The sequence below is a fragment of the Cyrtonyx montezumae genome, unplaced genomic scaffold (genome assembly GCF_038088225.1).
Source record: "Cyrtonyx montezumae isolate F1298 unplaced genomic scaffold, pur_monq_1.0 scaffold_0, whole genome shotgun sequence".
Lineage (NCBI taxonomy): Eukaryota > Metazoa > Chordata > Aves > Galliformes > Odontophoridae > Cyrtonyx > Cyrtonyx montezumae.
In genome coordinates this window covers 32,564,097-32,584,187 of record NW_027071824.1, presented here as the reverse complement: position 1 = coordinate 32,584,187, position 20,091 = coordinate 32,564,097, and the positions used below count along the sequence as shown (strand labels likewise).

Here is a 20,091-nt window from a genome sequence, read left to right as displayed (position 1 = left end):
CAAAGAGTTAACCACAATCAAACTAAAATCCCTATGCCCCTCACCCAGCAAAAACAGAAATCCCTGCCATACAGTGAAATATGTATCAGGGAATTTTCTTCAGAGTTGGGTACCATGGAGGAGTACAAGGCGTAGTTTGTCCTCCATTGTGCAAGAAAGCTGAATCCCCAAGCTCACAGATCTGAGGATTCAATCCTCTGATTCTCAGGACTTGAGTAACATTTCTCTGCTCCCTTCTTTGCTCAGCCTACAGTGTTTTAAGATTTTTAGGAGCTGTTGACCAACACATGCCGTCTGTCGGTAATTGCTTTTGAAACCTCCTAGGTTTAAAAAAAAAAAATCTCATGGGTTTCAGACCTTCATTTCCTGAAGGGGTAGACAGCAAAATTCCAATGTTACACTACTATGGACTGTATCTACATCAATACTTCAAGTCCTAACTCAATGACACAGCATGGCTTTTGTCCATCCAGCTCTACTTTCTTTCCCTTCAAATGAGTTAACTCTACCCAAATGGCCTACTGTCCATTTGGGTACTTTGAGTACTGTCCTTGTCAGACAGCAACATCTTAATCATGTCAAGGTTGCCCTCTGGCACAACACTCACTTACTTGAGTCAAAACCAAGCCAGGAACTGAACTAAAAATATGACACAACATGTGAGGGCATGACCACTGGTATGATTCAACTTGCAAGAGTCCATGCAAGAGAGAACTGACCCTTGCTTATGCCAATCCCTCATTTTCCTTTATAGCAAGATGCAGAGTATGGACCTGGTGGCCCAAGTGAAGAACCTGTCCACAGTCAAACAGCGGAACATCCAGTGGAACTGGTACCTGTATGATGCCTTCATTCATGGAAAGGGCTCATGTTCTTCATTGGTACAGACAGGTTCACTGTTGCTGATCAGCACATTGAAGTTATCTGGAGTATTTTTATGCTTATTCATTCCCTGGATCTGTTTTAAAACAAGAACATTGAATTTGGAGATGGCAGAGGTAGACTCCCTAGCAGTTAGTTCAAAGTAGCTTGAATTTTGCTGCCCCAATTTGAAGTGAGTTCCTCAGCTCCTCACAAAATCAAGCCAGTTTAGTTAGAGACCTACCTTTCGGTAACTGATTGGGAATATCATGACCTGACTTGAAACTGTAATGTGTAATAAAATTAGAGGGGTGATTTATAGGACAGCAGATACTTCCTTTTGTGAGTTCTTGAGTCCCCAGTGCATTATATCCTTGTAATGAGTCAATAAAACAAGCCACAGCTACAGCACAATGAATGTCAGGAGATGCAGTGGACAGCAGGTATTCCTAATTATTTAAGTCTGTCAGCCTCCTGAACAAGCACTTGTACTTTTTAGAAGTTTATGGTACTACACTGAATGAGGTAAGCGATTACTGGTATTTTAGCTGCACCTCTTGTGCCGCAGTGAGATCAATACCGTGTGCCATTGTGAGCTGTGCTAGAGGAGAAAGGCTGGCAGAGCCATCATCTGGCCCAAGGGTGAGCACTGAAAGCAAAACATGGAGAGATCTTCCAGGACTCAAAGGCTCAAGGCAACTAACTGCATGCAGACTTAGTTTCATGGGGGGTTGTGGCAGTGAAGCGTCACCTGCTGGTTGGATGAACTTGGCTTGAGATTGAATGTGGTGTGGTTACACATACTGTCTTTGAATGGACAAAGGGACTGAGAGCCCTCCAGTTCACACAAATCCACTGTCCTTCCACAAATCCACTCTCCTTCAAAGTAGGGCAAGATGGGGTACAGGTTTGAAGGCCTGGCTGAGAGCACTAAACTTTTGTTATTTTGCAGACCAGTGCCTTTCAGTTATTATTTCTTACTTTATTTATAGCGTGACTCCAAACTGAGTACGTATTTTGCTGTGGGGTAAGTAAAAGACGAACAAGTGCCTCAGAAACCAGCCGGGGTCAAGCACAAACCCTGCACTTCTCCAGCACAGCTCGGAGGGGAGGGCAGCAGGGCTGCGTCACGGGTCCGGCCGTGTCCCCTATCCCGCATGGAGGTGCCCAACGCCCTGCCGTGCGTGGGATGGCGATGCTTGGGGCTCCGAGCGGCTCTGCCCGCACGGGAACCCGCAGCCGGCGGATGCAGGCACGGAAACGTCTCCCTCTGCCGAGCCGCCGCCGCAAGCGCACGTGCTGCGTCCGGCCAAGGGTCCTGGCGAGCCCGGGGCTGTTTGCAGCCGCTCTGAAGACAGGTGGTCGTTTTGGCGAAGAGCGGAGAGTGCTTTCAGATGTTTGCCGGGATTGTGTTTTCACGGGACTAGGAAAGAGTGACTACACTCAGGTGTTCTGCTTCTCGGAATGACTGTTAAGCTGTCATCTTTTGGTTTCATAGATACAGTGTTTTAGATTTTACACACGAAATCAGCGGTGTCCAGAGTACATAAAAATCTAGAAATCATTTAGTAAGGTAAACACTCTCTTGATTGCCTTATACGTTTATGACAGGTTGACATCAACACAATTTAGGCTTCTCATTTTAGAAATCCCTCCAGGCAACAGCCATCAGTACGAATTGTTAGAAGTGGCTGCATGACTCAGCATCCAGAATGAGTTGGCCAGTTCTGCGTTGCCCCTGTACTACCAGTGCTAGCGTGGGGAAAAAACAACCAGGGCACAACGCTTCTGTAGGCTTCTACAAAAGTCACTCAAAGACTTTAATTTACATTTTATTCATATTTCTTTACCATTTAGCCACCCTGGCAATATGAAAGCCGCAATGAAACCTCTGGAAACCATGCAAGGAATGGAATGAGGCAACCCGGGGTTCTGTTGTATCTGAAGGCATTTCAGTGCCCTACATTCATGCATCCTATTGGAGAAGACCCAGTCTGCAGCAAAACTCCAGCTGAACTTCCCTGGGCAAGGACACAGCCTAACAAAATGTCTCACACCTGATTTGCAGCATTAGCTTTGTTGTTTTAGTGAGTTAAATTAACTGGATGATAGCAACAAAAGTGCTGATAGGTCCCTGGGGGAAAATAATAGGTTCTTCATTTTTGCTAAGGTCGGTGAGAAGACTGGAGATAGAAAGATACCTCATCGTGACTTGTTTTTCTGAGCATTTCTTTCATAAGTGATATGTCAAAGAAGTATTTATTCTTTTACCTTAGCTAGGTTTCTAGTGAATAAATCAGAATCATTAAGAGAAAGCAGATATGTACATAGACATACGCTTGTCTTAAACAGCACTTGAATTTATCCACAGTCTGTGTATAAATGTTATTTCAGAGGACCAGTTATCAAAAAAGTTTCCATCTGCAACATGGCAGCTGCGGTTTGTTAAGACTGATAGGTGTGGGAAAGAAAATAATCAAGGGGCAAAGATACTGGTGGAGTCTTTGAAACTGCTATTGATAATTAGCTTATTTGAAAATCACTCCAGCAAGCATGAGAGATGCACTGTTGGAAACATCACCTTTTGCACTGGCACAATAGAAAGCAGGGGGAAATGTTTTCAGTGATGACAGGCGATGATACATAGGTGAGTGGAAGCAGCTTCAGATTCCTTCATTAGCTCATGATACATTTCTGTATCTGAAGAGAAGATAGCATTGGATTTGTAGCTAATTCCTGCTCTCACGTTTTTTTCATTTCCCAAGACAGGTGTTTTTGCAGGATGTGTCTGACACTGTGATGTATAAGTTTTGTCTACTCAGGTGGGTGGAGCTGCATTAGTTTTTCTTTCAGCATCTATGGTTCTAGCTTCTGCCAGCAACTGTCTCCAGAACAAATTCAAGATCTAGCTGCAGAGCAAAAAGGCTTAAAAGCTGGAGGGTTGGAGCTGAGTGGTGGTTCTGATGTGGGCAGAGAAGAGATGAGGAAAGACATATGGATAGTTTTTTTTTCATTTTCCCTGTAGGTCCCATAGGCAGTTTATGCTTTCTGTATGTTGACTGCTTGTAGCTGATGTCTTCTGTGGGTGTATTTTCCACATGTAAAACATCCAGTGTTTACAGGAGAGCTGCTGGGCAGAGGTACCCACGTTTAAAGGAAGAGTGAACATCCTGACCTGAGCTGAAGTGACAGGTCTTGGCCACACCCAGACCTGTACCATTACTCAGTCTCAGATTCTAGCTTCTGAACCACTGTCCCTGAGCATGTTCTTACTAAGGTCCTCTGTCTTACCTGAACCACGTACACAGCACTGCCTCTTTTCTGTTATTTCAGCTTCCAAGATCTTCGAAGTACCTTTCCTTTACATGACTGTACTACTTCCCATCTTTGTTCTCCTTTGAGATCAGTACTATGACAGCATTTTGTTTTTCTCCAAATAACCAGAATAATTAATTCATTGAAATGTTACCTGGACAGTGACTCTTTTAGGGCTGACTCAAGAAATGAATGTGTGGAAAGAAGAGCTCCAGAAGCGAGATTTCTTTAATTCTGCAAACTGCTGTGTGATTATGCAAAGCTGTTCTCTTATATTTTCTGCCAGACAAAATATGTAGACACTTTTCTTGCCTTTTGGAGAGGAATTGCTGTGCATGTGCATAAATGCTGTTTCTCTTCCTTGAATTAAAATGAGACCTTACATAGCTGGTAAATTGCACATTGCTGGGGTGAGCAGACTGGCAGCTCAGCACTGAGCCTCATTTCACAGCACATTGCTTGTCTCAGCAGCGAGGCATCCTGGAACGGACTTGGTCTGGTTTTTCGTCTGTAACTCATTGTGTAAATGCCAGCCAAATTAAAGCAAAGCAGATGGGACCAGTCATTTGAAGATTAATGAAGCTACTTGCATTATAAAGTTACTTGAAGTTATGTACCTTAATGAAAAAGATACTTTCTTGTTCCTAATAGCTGGTCAAGAGAAAAGGATCAAGCAGTGAAAATAGCTAGAGCTTAGCAGAACACACCTACAAAGAGATATTAAAGTGATTAACTCATTACAGAGTTAATCCCCATTAAAAGGAATTATCAGTTGGGGACTGATAATCAGTCGTTTATTTTTCAGGTTCCTACATGACTTTTTGAATGCCACCATTTTTCTAAAACACTGAAGTAAAGCAAGCAAACACAGAAGAAATCTTCAGGGATTATTCACTGCACATATTGGAAGGTTTTCATTCTTCTACAACACTTAAATTGTACTCTGGAACTTTCCAGAGCTTCTGCTGGATGGAAGTTCCTGAATGTTTTCCTCTGTATGATGGCTATACACTGCATGGAGGAGAATGGGATATTAGGAATTAGTACAGCAAACAATTCCTTTTTGTTTCACCTCTTCAAAGGAAGCAAACCCCTAAAGAGGCCCCTGAATATGTTACCCTGCACTGAAGTGTCACTAATTATCTTTAATGAAAATTAAAGCCAATTAAAAAGAATAATAATAGAGACTGGAAGGTGCTTTGTGTTGGTTTATGAGCTGCAGGTGCTGAAGGTGTGTACAGTCATGGCTATTGCCATACCCTTCTTCAGGAGTAGGACCTAGCGTTTTGGTGAAGTACATGACTCTCCAAGTCATTAGACAAATCAGCTGCAGTGTTTAGAGATCAACGTAGGTATCTGGGCTGCTCTTCATAAGCAGACTCTTTCATGAACAAAAATTGTAAGCTGAAAAAGTAACAAACTCCAAATTTCTAAGGGATGATTTTTTCTAACTAATGTTTGAAAGAAGCTGTTAACACACAAAAAAAAAAGCAAATAAACAAAACTGCCCCCTAGACCTCTCTTCAGTGTCTTGAAGCCAGGGAGACTTGAAGCCAGATGGATGGCAAAGTATGGTTCCATGCAGCCATTTCTCTATATAATCTCCAAAAAAACCCCATCATCTGGAAAGATTAAGCAGTCACACCTTGATCCTATAAAGTCCTTGACTCCACGTTCCAGTCTCTTGCTGAAGTTTTTTGCTGAATAAGAGCGAAAATAATTTAAAGCTTGTTCTTATGCCTCTACTGTATCCATCACTGAAGGTTGATGAAAGCATAAACAGTAGCAATTACACATATTCTTGAGCTTTCGTTACAGGAAGCTAGGGAAAATGTAGGTGCTTGATGAAATAAGACATATTTCTGTGAAAATAGAATTTGAACTACTGTACTGAATGCAGGCAACAAGTTCCTTTGATCTAAGGGCTGATTAAATTTCTCAAAATTGCGGTACCAAAAGCAGTCTTACTCCAGAGGGTAAAAGACAAAAGTGCTTTACCTCCATGTATGCACAGTTTGACTTTTGGGCAACTTAGTCTAAAAATGGGAGTCAAGCATAATCTCATTTTATACATATCTGATATTTTAACTTGTTTTCCTCACAGTAAAAAGTGCTAAACATGATGGCTTCTTGTATTACTCCACAGAGTTTCTTTGAAATGCAGGCATGTTTTGTTGTAATTTTTGTTCACATCTACCCACTGACTTAGCCTGCAATGTAGTGCATGATGTAAAAAGGCGTTGCGTTGATGTAAAATTGATTTTTTAGAAATTCCATTCATCATCCATTTCTGGGTCCAACATATATGAATTCTTTGGCACAGTCTGAACAAGGTTATTTGTCTCCCTGGCTCCACTACATGTGGATATTTTGTAGTTGTTTCTAGAATATTCACAGGGATTCAATAAAACCACAACTATGCTTTTCTTTAAACATTGCATGCTCCATAGTACACGCAATTAGCCAGTATGACCATAACTCACTCCCTCATCATACCCACATCATTGAGTAGACAAATAAGCCAACAGAGACACAGCAGATCCTGACTATGCCATAGTATTCTTTATAATAAGGAAATTATGAAGCTTAGAGTCGTGCATAACAGCAGAACTAGATTTGTTCATGTAGATCTGAGTACACTGTGTCTGAGTTCAAGTCAGTTTATAACTGTTGTGATCATGCAGGTTATTAGCTGCATTTTTTGACATTTAGATTTCAATTATGCTGGCTTCTGGAATTGGACGGATTTTTACAACAGAATGTCATTATAGCACTTGCAGTGACATCAAGAACAGAACTTCAACTTGATCTTCCTCTACAGAAGCTCATTAGAGATTCATATAAGAAGACAACCAACACGTGCTATTGCCATGGAAACAAGCTGGAATATTACGAAGCAGTATAGCCCATATTCCAAAATAGAGAGGACAAAGTCAGAGCAATTATAGCACAAGACTGACAGGCTTTTTATTTGCAGCCTGTATGGGTCAAAGCAAAACCTAGCTTCTCCTCTATGAAATAAAAATCATCAATGCAGTTTTATGACTAAGGTTTCAGTCCCTTATTTGCAAACACAAAAAGAATCCTGTGAGTTTAAGTTTTATGGGAGCAAGGAAGCTGAATGAAGGAAGGCATCACAGCAGGTGTGTAGGTGTGGCAATGTACAAAGAACAGACATCACAGACTGATAGAGAAATGAGTCAAGTTCAAGTCAAGTTCAAGTCAAGCAGTGAGGTTCTAATAAAAAAAAGAAAAAAAAAAGGAAGCAAAACAAGCCAAAGTTGAACCTCTGGTATGTCATTACAATTCAGAAGAAGAAAGGATAGTTTCAAATGTGATGGCTACCCAGTACCAGTGGCCAGGAAGCAAAGGGTAATATTTTTTGTGATTCACATTAAATAGGTGACTCACAGTCTCCCATGTTGCCTAGCTAACGGAATGGACATATTGTACATATACGACATGTAGGCAGTCTAACTTCCCAGACTTCAGCATGTGACTACAAAGACAGAGAGTTCTTTAAGCCATTTATAACAGCTCCGTCTGGTCTAGAAAGATTTTTAGTATTGTAAGAGCTTTAATCATTCTCTTTGACTGCAGAGTGCCAGCTATTGCACATGTTTTTTTCATGTTTGATGACAGTACAAAAAAGTTGAAGAATTCTGAGAAGTATTTTACCCCTCATTCAGAAAGACTGTGATTGCCATTTCATGTGTGGGTTCTACTTTTAAGAAACACTTTCAAGTTTCAGCTGAGCGATCACTTCTGGCGCAGAGACTATGGGGAAAAAATAAAGCTTGGTAAAGACAGAGTAACAAGATTTTAGGGAGCATTCAAAATGCCTTGGTTGTGCTATGAGTTTGCCACTATAGAGATTTACTTTGAGTGATAAGTGATTTACTTTCAAAATCACTTATCAGAATGATGCCAGATGTGAAAGAGAACAACTACTATGGTACAGGGATTGCTTATGTGTACTAAAGAAGGCTTTGGGAAGCCTTCCAATGCCTCATATGAGATATGTGGTATGCCACTATTTAATTAATGACTTGAAAAACTGATAAGTTATATTCACTGCTGTTCCATCATTTTTGTCTGGTTCTGTTTTGACTGATTGGAAAAACAGGATAAAAGCATGATTTTGGTAGAAAACTGAATGGAATACAGATACTTGTTGCAAAATTTTATTTCCAGTAAAATGTACAAAAGGTTAATTCTGATGAGTACTGTTTATGAAAAGCAAAGTATCAAACACTGTGTTAGAAGAATACTAGATAATTTTTTGTTAGAACCAGAGAGATATAATGTGATGCACTTGACACAAATACTGAAAAATAGCAATTTGGCTTTTTAATCTTGGCATATAAATTTTATTTCCCAAACAGTTAAGTAAAATTCTGTAGCACTTCCTACTACATTCTTTTCCCTAAACCCTTTCCTTGCTTTTTCTTGTGTGCACCTTGGCTTTTCTTCTCCTGCTCTGTTTGTAGCATTGCTTCATGAGCTGCCAGCTCTTCACGTTTTCTGAGTTCAGCTTCTAACAGCTTGCTTCTGTATGCTTCTCGAATGCTGTGAACTCTGCCTCGCTCTTCATCTAAGGGTGCCTAGGTAGGCAGAAACAAACAAAAAAAGGGTCAACATCCTCACTCCAACACATGAATCTGTGATTCATCACACGCAATTGCATCATTTAGGTTGTATTTCACTTTCTGACAATGTAAGTACAGGTAAGACACGTCACCTTTCTTTTTTTAGCAGGATTTCTATTGATCACTCACAGGGATGTAGGGACATGTCAATCTTTTCACCATGAAGAAAAAGATGAAGTTCATGAAAATCCTTTTTTTGAACTGCTGGCTGAGTAAGCTAATTGTGTGGAAGGAGGATGGGGCAACTGACTACTTACCCATTTAGGTCTAGTACAGATTCAGTCACTGATTTGTTCTGTTGTTTTAAACAAGTTCCTCAAAAAATAGTTTTCAGAAATACTGAAATGGTTTAGGACCTCACATATTATTTTCAAAAGAGACTCATGGAGTCTAAATCACACTGACCTTGACTGAGATTGAGGCCAAGTGAGACCTGGACAGAACATTTTTTTTTAACATTTCTATTTTGGGAAATGGGGATACCTGAAGGCATTTAACATAATTTTCTGTGGTCTATAGATGAAAAAACTGTAAAAGTACTAATCAGCACAATATGAGTAAGTAAATCTGATTTTAAAATATTACTGTGAAAGATTGTAAATGTACATATTTTCTAGAAAGATCTGAGGAACTACTTTAGAAATATTTGCCATGATAATATATGCTAGGCATCCAAAATCACAGCAGCATTTGAAAACTTGGACAAATTATCATCAAGGATTAGAGATCAGTCAGTCACTGGTAGAGGACTATGGCTCCTTGCAGGCTTGCTGTGAAATATTACAAATGAATCCGGGTGTTTGTTAAGGAGGTGTTCTCAAGTTATTTCTGTTAAGAAGTAGGTTAAATCTAAAATTATTTTTACTCATTTCCAATTTTAAGAGCTCTAAAGAGTTACTAGATGATTTTTAGTTACTGTATCATCTCCACATGACAAAACATTTTGCTTCTGTCAACAATCAAAACTTAAGCCAATTTTGTTAGGATATTGGTACCAGTTCCATGTATGACACATTGAACAAGTTAATCTAACAATGGACTCTTCATTAATGATATGAGGAGCATTTATTGTAGCCATGTTTCTTTAAGGGCTAATAATGCAATTGTTTGTTAGCATCATGCATATTCCAGGAAGGCTCTATTCAAAACTTTGCTGCAGGACATACAAGGAGAAACTCATTCTCTTATATAATTATCTTGTGGTTTTTATTACTTTTCCAGCACCCCAATTTCATAACAAAATCAACCAAACAACAACCACCACCAAAAAAACAGAGCACCTAGTCATATATCTAAAATGTTCAATTTATGCTTACTTTAAACTATACTATTATGGTGACAGTCTTAAAATTGTGCATTTGCAAGGAATTACAAGTAGAATGTAATAAGAATATTTGGAACATTGTGTAGTACAATGTATTTTTTTCTTAGAGCTTTAGTTTTAGCCACTGTTCAAGTAAGATTTAAAGCTTGCATGTTGATTCTAATTACTGATACAGAACACAAATATTTAAAGAATTGTTGATCAGGATATTCGTGATAGTGGTAGATATTACAGTAACAGTTATTGGAACATAATCTGGAAAACCTACCTGCAGATTCTCATACATGTCAAGCACATTTTGCTTCAACAAAGCTCTAGCATGTTTTTCCATTTCTCTTTGTTCCAAAGCCAGTTCTCGAAGTTGCTTAAAATTGTTAATTTTTTCCATCTTCCATTTCTCTTGCTGTTGAATTATAGATTCATCTCTTAGCACAGATTCAGACATCATTTTTCTGAAGGAAACAGAGATATTTGTCTCATTTCAAGTACAGTTTTGGATGGTTTATATTTCACTTAGTACCTACATGCATATATTTGATTTCTAACAAAGGAACCACTGTACAGTTCAATACAATTAAGGGATCACTTTTCCTCGTCTTATATGTAATACTGATGAGGAAGTGCGTTGCTGAGACCAGATTTTATACTTGAATGTCTACTTTAGAATACTGGTAAAATCATGTTCATTTTGAGCATACGAAAAACTCCTACATATGTTTTATTTTTAATTAACAATAAATATCTTAGTACAGAAAGTTTTTGGTAATATAGTTTAGTAATGAGACAAATGTATTTTTTCCCATTGCCATAATGGCAGCTAAGTGGATAATATATTGTTGTAATTTGACTCAAATGACTCATGTTAGAGTTGAGGAGCTGAAGACCAATTAAATCCTTCCAAAACTCAAGCCTATGGAAGATATTTTGCTATATTTTCTCATCTTTTAGTGCTATTAATTTCAATATGACACATTTTCCACTTTATATTAAAAATTGAACTTGAGGATTTTTTCAGCGTGTTCTGAAGTCTTCAAAGAAATAATAAGTAGCATAAATACATAAAATATAGATGTACTTATGCATTAACTGGGTTCTGTCTTCAGCACAGCAATCATGCAAGTGTATGCATGTGAGGTAGAGAGGTTCATCCTGACACATGCAATAAAGAAAATATTTATTTTGAATAAGGAATGTTTTTTTCAGTTATTAACTAAGTGGCATTTGTTAAATATCTTATTAGTATCTAGCATCATGTCATGACTTCATATGCATTTCTTTCAAGATAATGACTGAAATAAACATATGTGGCATATGCATATTATACTCATATGCATTTCCTTAAGGATGTTATGATATGTTTTCATTACAGGAACACAACTTCTTTAACATGCCTTAAAGAAAAGGCATAAATTGTTAACAGGATGTAGGAAAAACCTTAAATTAAATAAAAAAACACCTATGTCAGGTAAATCAAAGTGGAAAATGATCCGGATGCCATCTACACTCACTACTACGTGATTCTATGTATATAGCATAAAGGACAGACAAAACACAGACCAGGATTTTCACAAAAACATAAACAAGGATGTGACAGCATTATAGCTTATGACAATGACATGTGAAGGACAAAGTTTAAATTCATATCTATTATACTGTATCCACGTAAGGAGTCACAATACATTGCATTTACTAATTCCTATACATTAAAACCCTTAGTCAGCCTTTCAGTTTGGTGTTTTATTTTCATTAATTTTTCCCTGCTACAATTTACCTCATGTAAGGACTAAGGTCTATAGGCTCCCATTTTTTTTGCTGCACTGGTAAACTTGAGTCAATTGCTGTTTGTGATGCTGTCATTTCTGTAGTACGAGAAAAAGAATCTACGACAAAACAGATTGAATTGGTTATTCAGTTATGCCAGGAGGGTCCATCTAAATTGTAATATAGTCGTTTTTCCCTTTTGGCTCAGCAAAATATCTTGCTAAATGAGAACACGGTTTGGACATGCTTTTTACTTCCAATACTTACAATAGAATCAAAGATGCTGAAAAAAGGAAAAACAAAAACACCCCTACATATGCTAGAGTGAAATTTATATATATACTTTAGATAAACCAACATAACACATGAAGGAGGAAGACAGAATTAATCAATTTCAAATACCTAAGAAATACATTTTGATCAGCAAGGAATCACATTATTTTATAAACAAATAAACAAGCCAATCTATAAAGACCTTATCACTCATGTCTACAATTCAAAAAACATATATTCTCTTTTGGGCATATATTTTGTTTGTGAAATGCCAATCTCCAAAAACAAATGTACCAGGACAATTTAAAATTGTCAGTCTTCTGTCTTATAATGATATAATTACATGGATGGTAACTGATCTATGTTTTAATGTAGACTTCTCAAAAGACAGTGACACATTTGATACTAAGCACATCACTGTGCTGAGCTGTGTTGTGATTATTCCAGCAATTTTGTCTTCCAGTTCATCTGGTCATGTCAGAAAAGCCTGTGAAATTTGGTGAGATTTAATGAAATCTGCAGTAGTTTGTTCTGTAAAGACTCTTATTACACTATTTATTGTAGTAATCAAATGAAACATTTACAAATCATTTAAAAAATATTTCTGTATTAATGACCTCTGCTTCTAAATTTAAAATTGAGGGAGTATTTTCCACTGAACTTCCAGAAACGTCTGCTTAATTCAGGTTTGGAATTCTTGTGTGAAAGAAGTGCCTAAACTTGGCTTAAGAGTAACTTAGCAGCCTCCAAAGGCCATGAGGCTGTATCTGTGTCTGAGGCTGGAGCATTGCAGCAATTAAAACAGGGGGTATAAAGAAGAAAGAGACTAAGCAGGTGATAGTGTATTTGGACTGCATTATTGAGGCTGTTCTCTCCATTTTCTAACAGTAGTTAATGCAGATGTCTTTGTTAAGGAACTGAATGACTCATGCAGAATGCTTTCAATCCCATTTCATTTCATGTTAAAAACACTGGTTGTGATAGGTATACGATGTATTTGAAAACTCATAGTAGGAAATCCTGTATCATGAACATTTTTTTCTGACATAATTAATATCCCTTTATGTTTTAAAATTATAACGATCAAAAATGTAGCTGATATGCAGAATGTTACACCCTTACCTCTTTCTTCTGATTTGGATGATAAACTGGCAATGTCCGTTCCAGCTATGGGTTCCTTGGAATCTCTCTCAACATACTTATTAATAAACTTAATGCGTTCCTGAAAAGCCTACGGATAAAATTTTTAATCCACATAAGACTTCTACTGAATACTTCCATCCCAAATCATTTTCTCATTTTCTGAGGAATCTATAAGCAGTCATTGGGGCAGTAAATCTTTGAACCCAGAGCATGCTGAAATATGATGTTACTTTATCATTAGTAGTGAGTATATTTCACTTGTATGATCTATTAAAACATCACTTCCGACAACATGAATAGCATTATTGAGACAGCAGATGAAAAAAATAAAGATAAACACAAGAGGACTGTGCTTTGTGTCAGTCATATTCAATTCATCACTGCAGTAGTTTTTTTTTCTGAAATAATGACCTGACAACATCAACCATTCAACCTTCCCAGGATCTTTGATTTGTTTAGTTTTAATGTGTTGTGTAGAGGACAAATAAACTGTCACTAGTATTTAAAACTCATCTAATTTTAATTGCGTTCTGAGCATATGAATAAGAACCTGTAAGTAAAGCTCAGTGAAATGGATAACTGAGTAAAATGAAAAGCAGGCAACATTTGGAAGGATTTGATTCCTCTCAGTGCATACCAGCTATATATAGTAATATCCCAAATGATAAAACAATGCTGTCAATAACAAATCTAACACCTGATTGCAGTATCCAAGTCTGCCTGGGACAGGAATTAGGAAAGATGCTAGGGTTCCCATTACAAGAGGCTCAGAATACAAACACTAAAGATCACCATGCAATGAACTACTGGAAAACCCCTAATCTCTCAGTAGTTTAAAATAATATTTGGATTTAAAAAACTAAAACTCTGAAAGTAGGGTGTGTTCTCTCATAGTTGAATACAGGTTCAGGACTTCTCTCACTTAGGGAACTAGTAGTTCCTGTTAGGATCTCCTGAAGCCTTATGACTTGGACACCCACCTGAGGAATGGGAGCTATGGGTACAAACCCTTTCAAGCTCAATTGCTTCTGATGCTTAAATACAGACATCACCACTCTGCTCGTTCTTTCAGATGGCGATTTGGGCTCACTGGGCTTTCTCTTAAGGGCTCAGATAGTCAGAGTGGTCAGAGGAGCCAAATGTCACCCTGGAACCAGGCAACCAATTCCAATTATTGTACAGATAAACATATTTTCTGTTCTGTAAAATAGAACCTTAAAGCCTCAGTGATCTCAAGAAATCTAAAGTGGACAATTTGGATTCCTAACCCACAAGTCATGCACATCAGTATTTTTGATATTTCAGGCTTTGTAAAATTCCCTGTTGTCCACAAAATGGTGAAGAGAGGAGTCATATGAACTCATTTCTCTCTTGTGAAAATCGGTCTGCCATCACAACAGCTCCTGCTACTTGCAAAGATGCATTACCACACAGATTGCACTCTGTAATAGTTACCTTGACAGCTCTTCCTGGTTCTGCAGACTCCCATGCTTGCTTCATGGCTTTGATCTCATCTGCCCGTTGGGTGTCTCTCTTCAACTCCAGATTTTCCATCTCTCTCTGCTCACTAACAAGACGTAAAGTCCAGTACGGTTTGTTTATAGCATCTTGCTGAAAGTGGAAGTACCATGGACATAATTATTGGTATTTATTGGTATGTGTCTATGACCACTATTTAAGATGATGCTGTGTACCATAATAATTATCATAGCTGGTAGGAATTATACATTGATAGAGTTTGACGTGCCTTACTAGACGAAAACTATCTTCCAAAGGGAAGGAAAACTAATATTGTATTGTAATATTTCAAATTATTTGAGCTCTTTTGTACACTTCCCTTCCCCCACCCTCCTACCATATACAGCATGCTCTACACTCTCCTCAACAGTCTAAATAAGAGTATTTGCGGCAATTTTATTCATGCAGTTATATGTCCAGCATTTTTTCCCCTTCCCTTTCCTTCCTTCCAATTGCTCTATTTTTTTCTTACTTATCTTTCTTTCTTATTATTTTTAAACAGAACTTTTTGTGCAGAGATACATCTTGCTCTGTCTTCTCTAACATCAGGTTCTTTACATTCACTTCTCAAATTCTATTAACTACTGTGTGGCTTCTCCAAAGTCATAGGATACAAGTAGTACCCACAGGGTAGGAGGCTGTCCTCCTGCCTCACCAATGAATGAAATATTGCACTGCACATACTTCCAGAAAGTGTAGTATCTCTAGAAGCTTGAAGCCTAAGGTTTAGAAGAAGAGGTAAATTGCTTAGCTTTGATTTTAGTCTAAAGAGAAGCATATTCCTAATCTGAAGGCAGTATCCTCTTGAAACTTGCTACTGTTTGAGTGACAGACTGAAGAATTCCTGCAAGCTACCATCCCAGCACCTGTATCACAGCCCACCACTGGAGCTGAAGGCAGAAATCTGTCACAGCCTGAAGTTGCGTGACACATATGTGGCCAGCTTTATCAAATGCAGCCACTCTGACTGCTCTGCAAGAAGGGTTAAGGCACTGTTCCTGAAATCCATATAATTAAGTGCAGATGTGAATCATAGAAAAGTTTGTTGTTCAACATCTTAGTCAACAAAACAATACAGTAGAGATTTCTTGACAGCATTTTCATAGTTTTTTGTCCTCTTGAATTTCCCAAGGAGCAAGAGAAAAAAATAACAAAATAATACCAACAACCAGGAGGACTTTTAAATTTCTTTGCCTTCCATTAATCTGTTTGCAATCCATAAAGTCAATTACTCCTTTAAAAGCTGGTCAACCACAGTACACTCAGACCCACCCTACCACAAATGAGAAGAATTTGCAAGCAGGCAAGTAAATATCAATTTTCATGCCACTATACATCCCCAAGTTAATAACAATTGTTATTATAAGACAGGAATAATAAGACAGGAAATACCTATTTTATTTCTCTGATGATTCTATGAAAACCAGTGCAACTAACTCTAATTGGACATCAGTGTGGCAAATTGACATAATTTAATAAACCTTTATCAGAGACAGAAAATAGACATCCAAAAGAAGCACTCAGTGGTTGCTTTACAAATAAGCAAAGAAATGAACACATCTCTAATGCAGGATACAGGCCTTTTGCATGTGTAATTCAGTCATCCTCAGGTGCAGAACATGAAGGTGGTGAAGCAGGGGATAGAGGAATACACTAAAAGTGCTAGCAATTCTAACCTGCAGACCTGAAAATGCTTTTATACTTAGTACAATGATTTCACATTCAAGAAATCCAAGTTTTTAAATTTGTTCTCACCTGAAATTCAGGTTGAAATATGAGAGACCTAAGTGATCCTTTTTCTTTATTGGACTTCTCTCTTTCTGTCTTCTCAGTTGCTTTATCTTTTGATTTTTTGGTTGATTTAGGAATACTTGCAGATCTTTTTCCTTCAGAATGATTGAGCTTTTGGAGAAAACTGTGCTCCTCATGCTTTCCCCTCTGTGCTGTTTACACATAGTTGTGATGAACAATGAATTAGGAGATACTGTTGTCATCCATAAATGTATTTACCCATATAATCATAACAGCACAAAAAAGCCACAGGAAAGACAAAGAAAAGCCTTATGTAATCAGTCAACAATTTCAAGTACTGCACCAATATTAACTGTTGGAGCAAGAAAGATTTTGGAGACAATTTTAACTTCAATCTTTTAAAAACAGGCTTATGAGGGTAGACATATTATGACAGCTTTATTTGTCCTAACCAGCATTTTACCCCAGATTTAATTATTGGTTTACCATGGCCCACGCATATCAATAACTGCCCTAAAGCTCTGTGCATAAATCAGTCCAAAGAGGAGATAGCTATTCTGTAGCTAGCAACCTGATTCTTAGTTCTCTTATACAAAAGGGGGAGAAGCTCAAAGTCAGTATTCTCATTGCCTCATATTCCTAAGCCTGAAAACATGAAGAGCAGAAGACACACACAAAAAAATTGACAAATGTAAGGAAGTTAAAGTAACAAAACATATTTAAGACTCGTTGATCATTTAAGACTTGTAATGATCATTCTCTGATCAATCAGATAAACTTTTAGATTAGTTACTTAATCAGTGCATGTATATGCTGTATGTATGATCTTTATTGAATTGAAGAGCTGAGAACTAACATTTATATCACATGCATTCTGCACTATCTTAGCTGGTAGGAGCTGTTAACAAGTTTTTTTCACGCCACATTCTTGTTATGAAAATAAAATAGAATAAGTAAAGCCTGCAATAGCATGCAGCTTTAATAGCATAGGGGCACAGCAAATGAAACCAGTTGGACTGGATCCACAAAGGTACAAGATTAAAGATCAGAGTCTGAAATCTCTATTTCACTCCATGTTGCTTGAAACATTAAAACAAATACTGAAAAATGGGACTTGATCAATGCAATCAAGCAGGCAATTTCTCTTGGAAGAAGAGGAAATTAGTCTGAAGATAATAACAACGTATCTTTCACTTAATGCTGTGTTTACCTCATTCCCTCTGAGGAAAGATTACTGTACTGCTTGATTTGATCAAAAGTCCACTGAAGATATTCCACTGGTTTTAATGAGATTTGGATCATATATTCAGTGTCAGGGTTATATGGAAATATAAAATCGTAAACTTGAAAGATATACAAGCAAATTTATAATTCACTTATACTAACTACATATACAAATATATTAGATACATATATCACATCACACATTATACATGTGTTTATGTATAAATTACACTCTTATGTCCTTACACTACTTAAATAATGTTACCAACAATGGTACCAAAGAACTACGTTTAAATTCATTCAGTGCAATCAAAACATGATGAATGAAGAAAAAAGTTAAAGCAGTCTCCACGAGTACTGAAAATAATAAAATATTTCCAGGAGAAATACAAATATAAAATAAAAACTGATGGCATTACCTGAACTTATACTATGATTAAATAAAAGGCTTTCAATTTAATTTCACTTTGCCATAACATATTAGGAGACAAAGATTATCCACGTAAAGTGATACTACAAACTTTGGCTTCTAAAAAGATTTTATAAATCTGAATTTTAACATTTTGATGTTCTAGACATATACATTGGGATGCTATTCAATAAATAACATGGGAACAGGTGAAATGACAGGAATAAAATGAGCTAGCTATCTTGCTTTACTTCTTGGTTAATGCCTTTTTAATGTTTTGTTTATGTAAAATGTTATTTAAGAACACATTTTATGAGATATCACATACAATAATTGTGACTACATATTAGTCATGAAATACCTTTTGCAAACCGTTCTTACAAATACCATCACATAGCAGTATTAAGGATTATGAAGAAAGAAAATAAACACCAACAAAGAGAAGATACATAATTCTTATTGGAGAATTAACTTTCTAACAAAATTTTCTCAATAATTACTTATAATGCCAACGAGTAACATCAGTCTTCTAGAGGGAGACTAATCTAAAACACTGGTAAAAGATAACACAAAGCAGAAATACATTTTTGCCACAATAAATGAGCTTTAGCACAAAGCTAACTCCAGATGGCACTATTGCCTCATTAGAAATAGCAGTGCATGAAATTTGAGATTTGTTCCAGGAATTTTCCACCCTGCTCACTGCAGTTTTCTTAAAAATCATCCTGTGAGTAGACATTGTTTTGTCTAAGCATCAGCACTGCTACAGTGTAAATTGTGTGGTTAATAAGTAATGCTGACAGCCTTCAATGGTAAATCTCGTTTCAAATTGCTTTAGTTTGAAAACTTGTTCACAATCAGAAAAATATTCAGAGATATGTTGTTTCCTCCACAATACTGACCTGTATATTAAGTGCTTCTGCTAACTATTGCTGCTAAGAGGGAGTATATAAAATAGGAACTAAGGAGTAAGTACAGTAATTCTTGATATATGTTCTTTTTCAAATCTTATGGACCAAACAATCATGTTTTTATTCCATGTGAACACAATCAATTTGTATTCTCGTATAAACATAAATATCCAATTAATCTGAACTGCAAAATGAGTTTTGGTTACTTCGAAAAGCAGCAATTATGAGAGGACACAGAAATCAGAACTTTAAAAAGTCCTACTAGAAAAATTCTCTTTATCACTGATTGTGACTTGAATTTAGTCATAAATGAGCCGAAGTTTCAGTTGAAATGGAGAAGGGAAGCTCTGAACAGTAGCACTGCTACCAGGAACCAAATGTTAGAGTGCTCATGCTACTGACAAGCTGCAGCAGCAACAGCTGAGAACTACCAAAGAAATTCAGTGACCTCTTTTGACCTGTGCAGCTTTACAGACCATTGTGGTGGTTGTGTGGAAGGGTACGTACCAAAAGCATGGCTAGCACTGTATATGCAAGCTGCAGCCAAGTCAGAAAAACAACTAGGTAATAGGGCGTGATTATGTGAACAATGCAACTTAAACATGGGTGAAACAACTGAAAAAGCAGCCTGTACATATGTCTGTGTGGTAAAAGCTCCTTGAACATTATTATACTCATGATACAGTGTAATCTATCCCACTTTTATCATGCAGATATCTTTCTCCATACCAAAAGTCAGATATCAATCTGCATTTTTGGGGCATAAGCTGTATCTCCTTACATATTATGAAACAGATGTTATGAAACTGATAGCTGTGGTAACTAACAAATAATGAATCTAGTACTATCGAAATTGAATGCACAAGTTTGCAAGACAATATATTATGGTAGAAGGTGTATTCTCAATACCATGAGATTCTTGCTGTGATTTAGAAGCAAGAACAATGTATC

General features: G+C 37.2%; 1 protein-coding gene across 1 annotated transcript in view; it reads right to left on the bottom strand.

The window, feature by feature from the left end:
* Positions 1-8,387: 8,387 nt before the first annotated feature.
* ADGB (androglobin) overlaps positions 8,388-20,091 on the bottom strand; it is a 68,976-nt gene continuing 57,272 nt past the window's right edge. Inside the window, exons 30-35 of the mRNA XM_065731814.1 lie at positions 16,600-16,787; positions 14,782-14,937; positions 13,306-13,414; positions 11,921-12,029; positions 10,418-10,601; positions 8,388-8,780 (exon numbers count right to left, since the gene is read on the bottom strand). Coding sequence (XP_065587886.1) covers positions 8,589-8,780; positions 10,418-10,601; positions 11,921-12,029; positions 13,306-13,414; positions 14,782-14,937; positions 16,600-16,787 — 938 coding nt within the window. The 3' untranslated portion in view covers positions 8,388-8,588. The remainder of the gene's footprint in view (positions 8,781-10,417; positions 10,602-11,920; positions 12,030-13,305; positions 13,415-14,781; positions 14,938-16,599; positions 16,788-20,091) is intronic.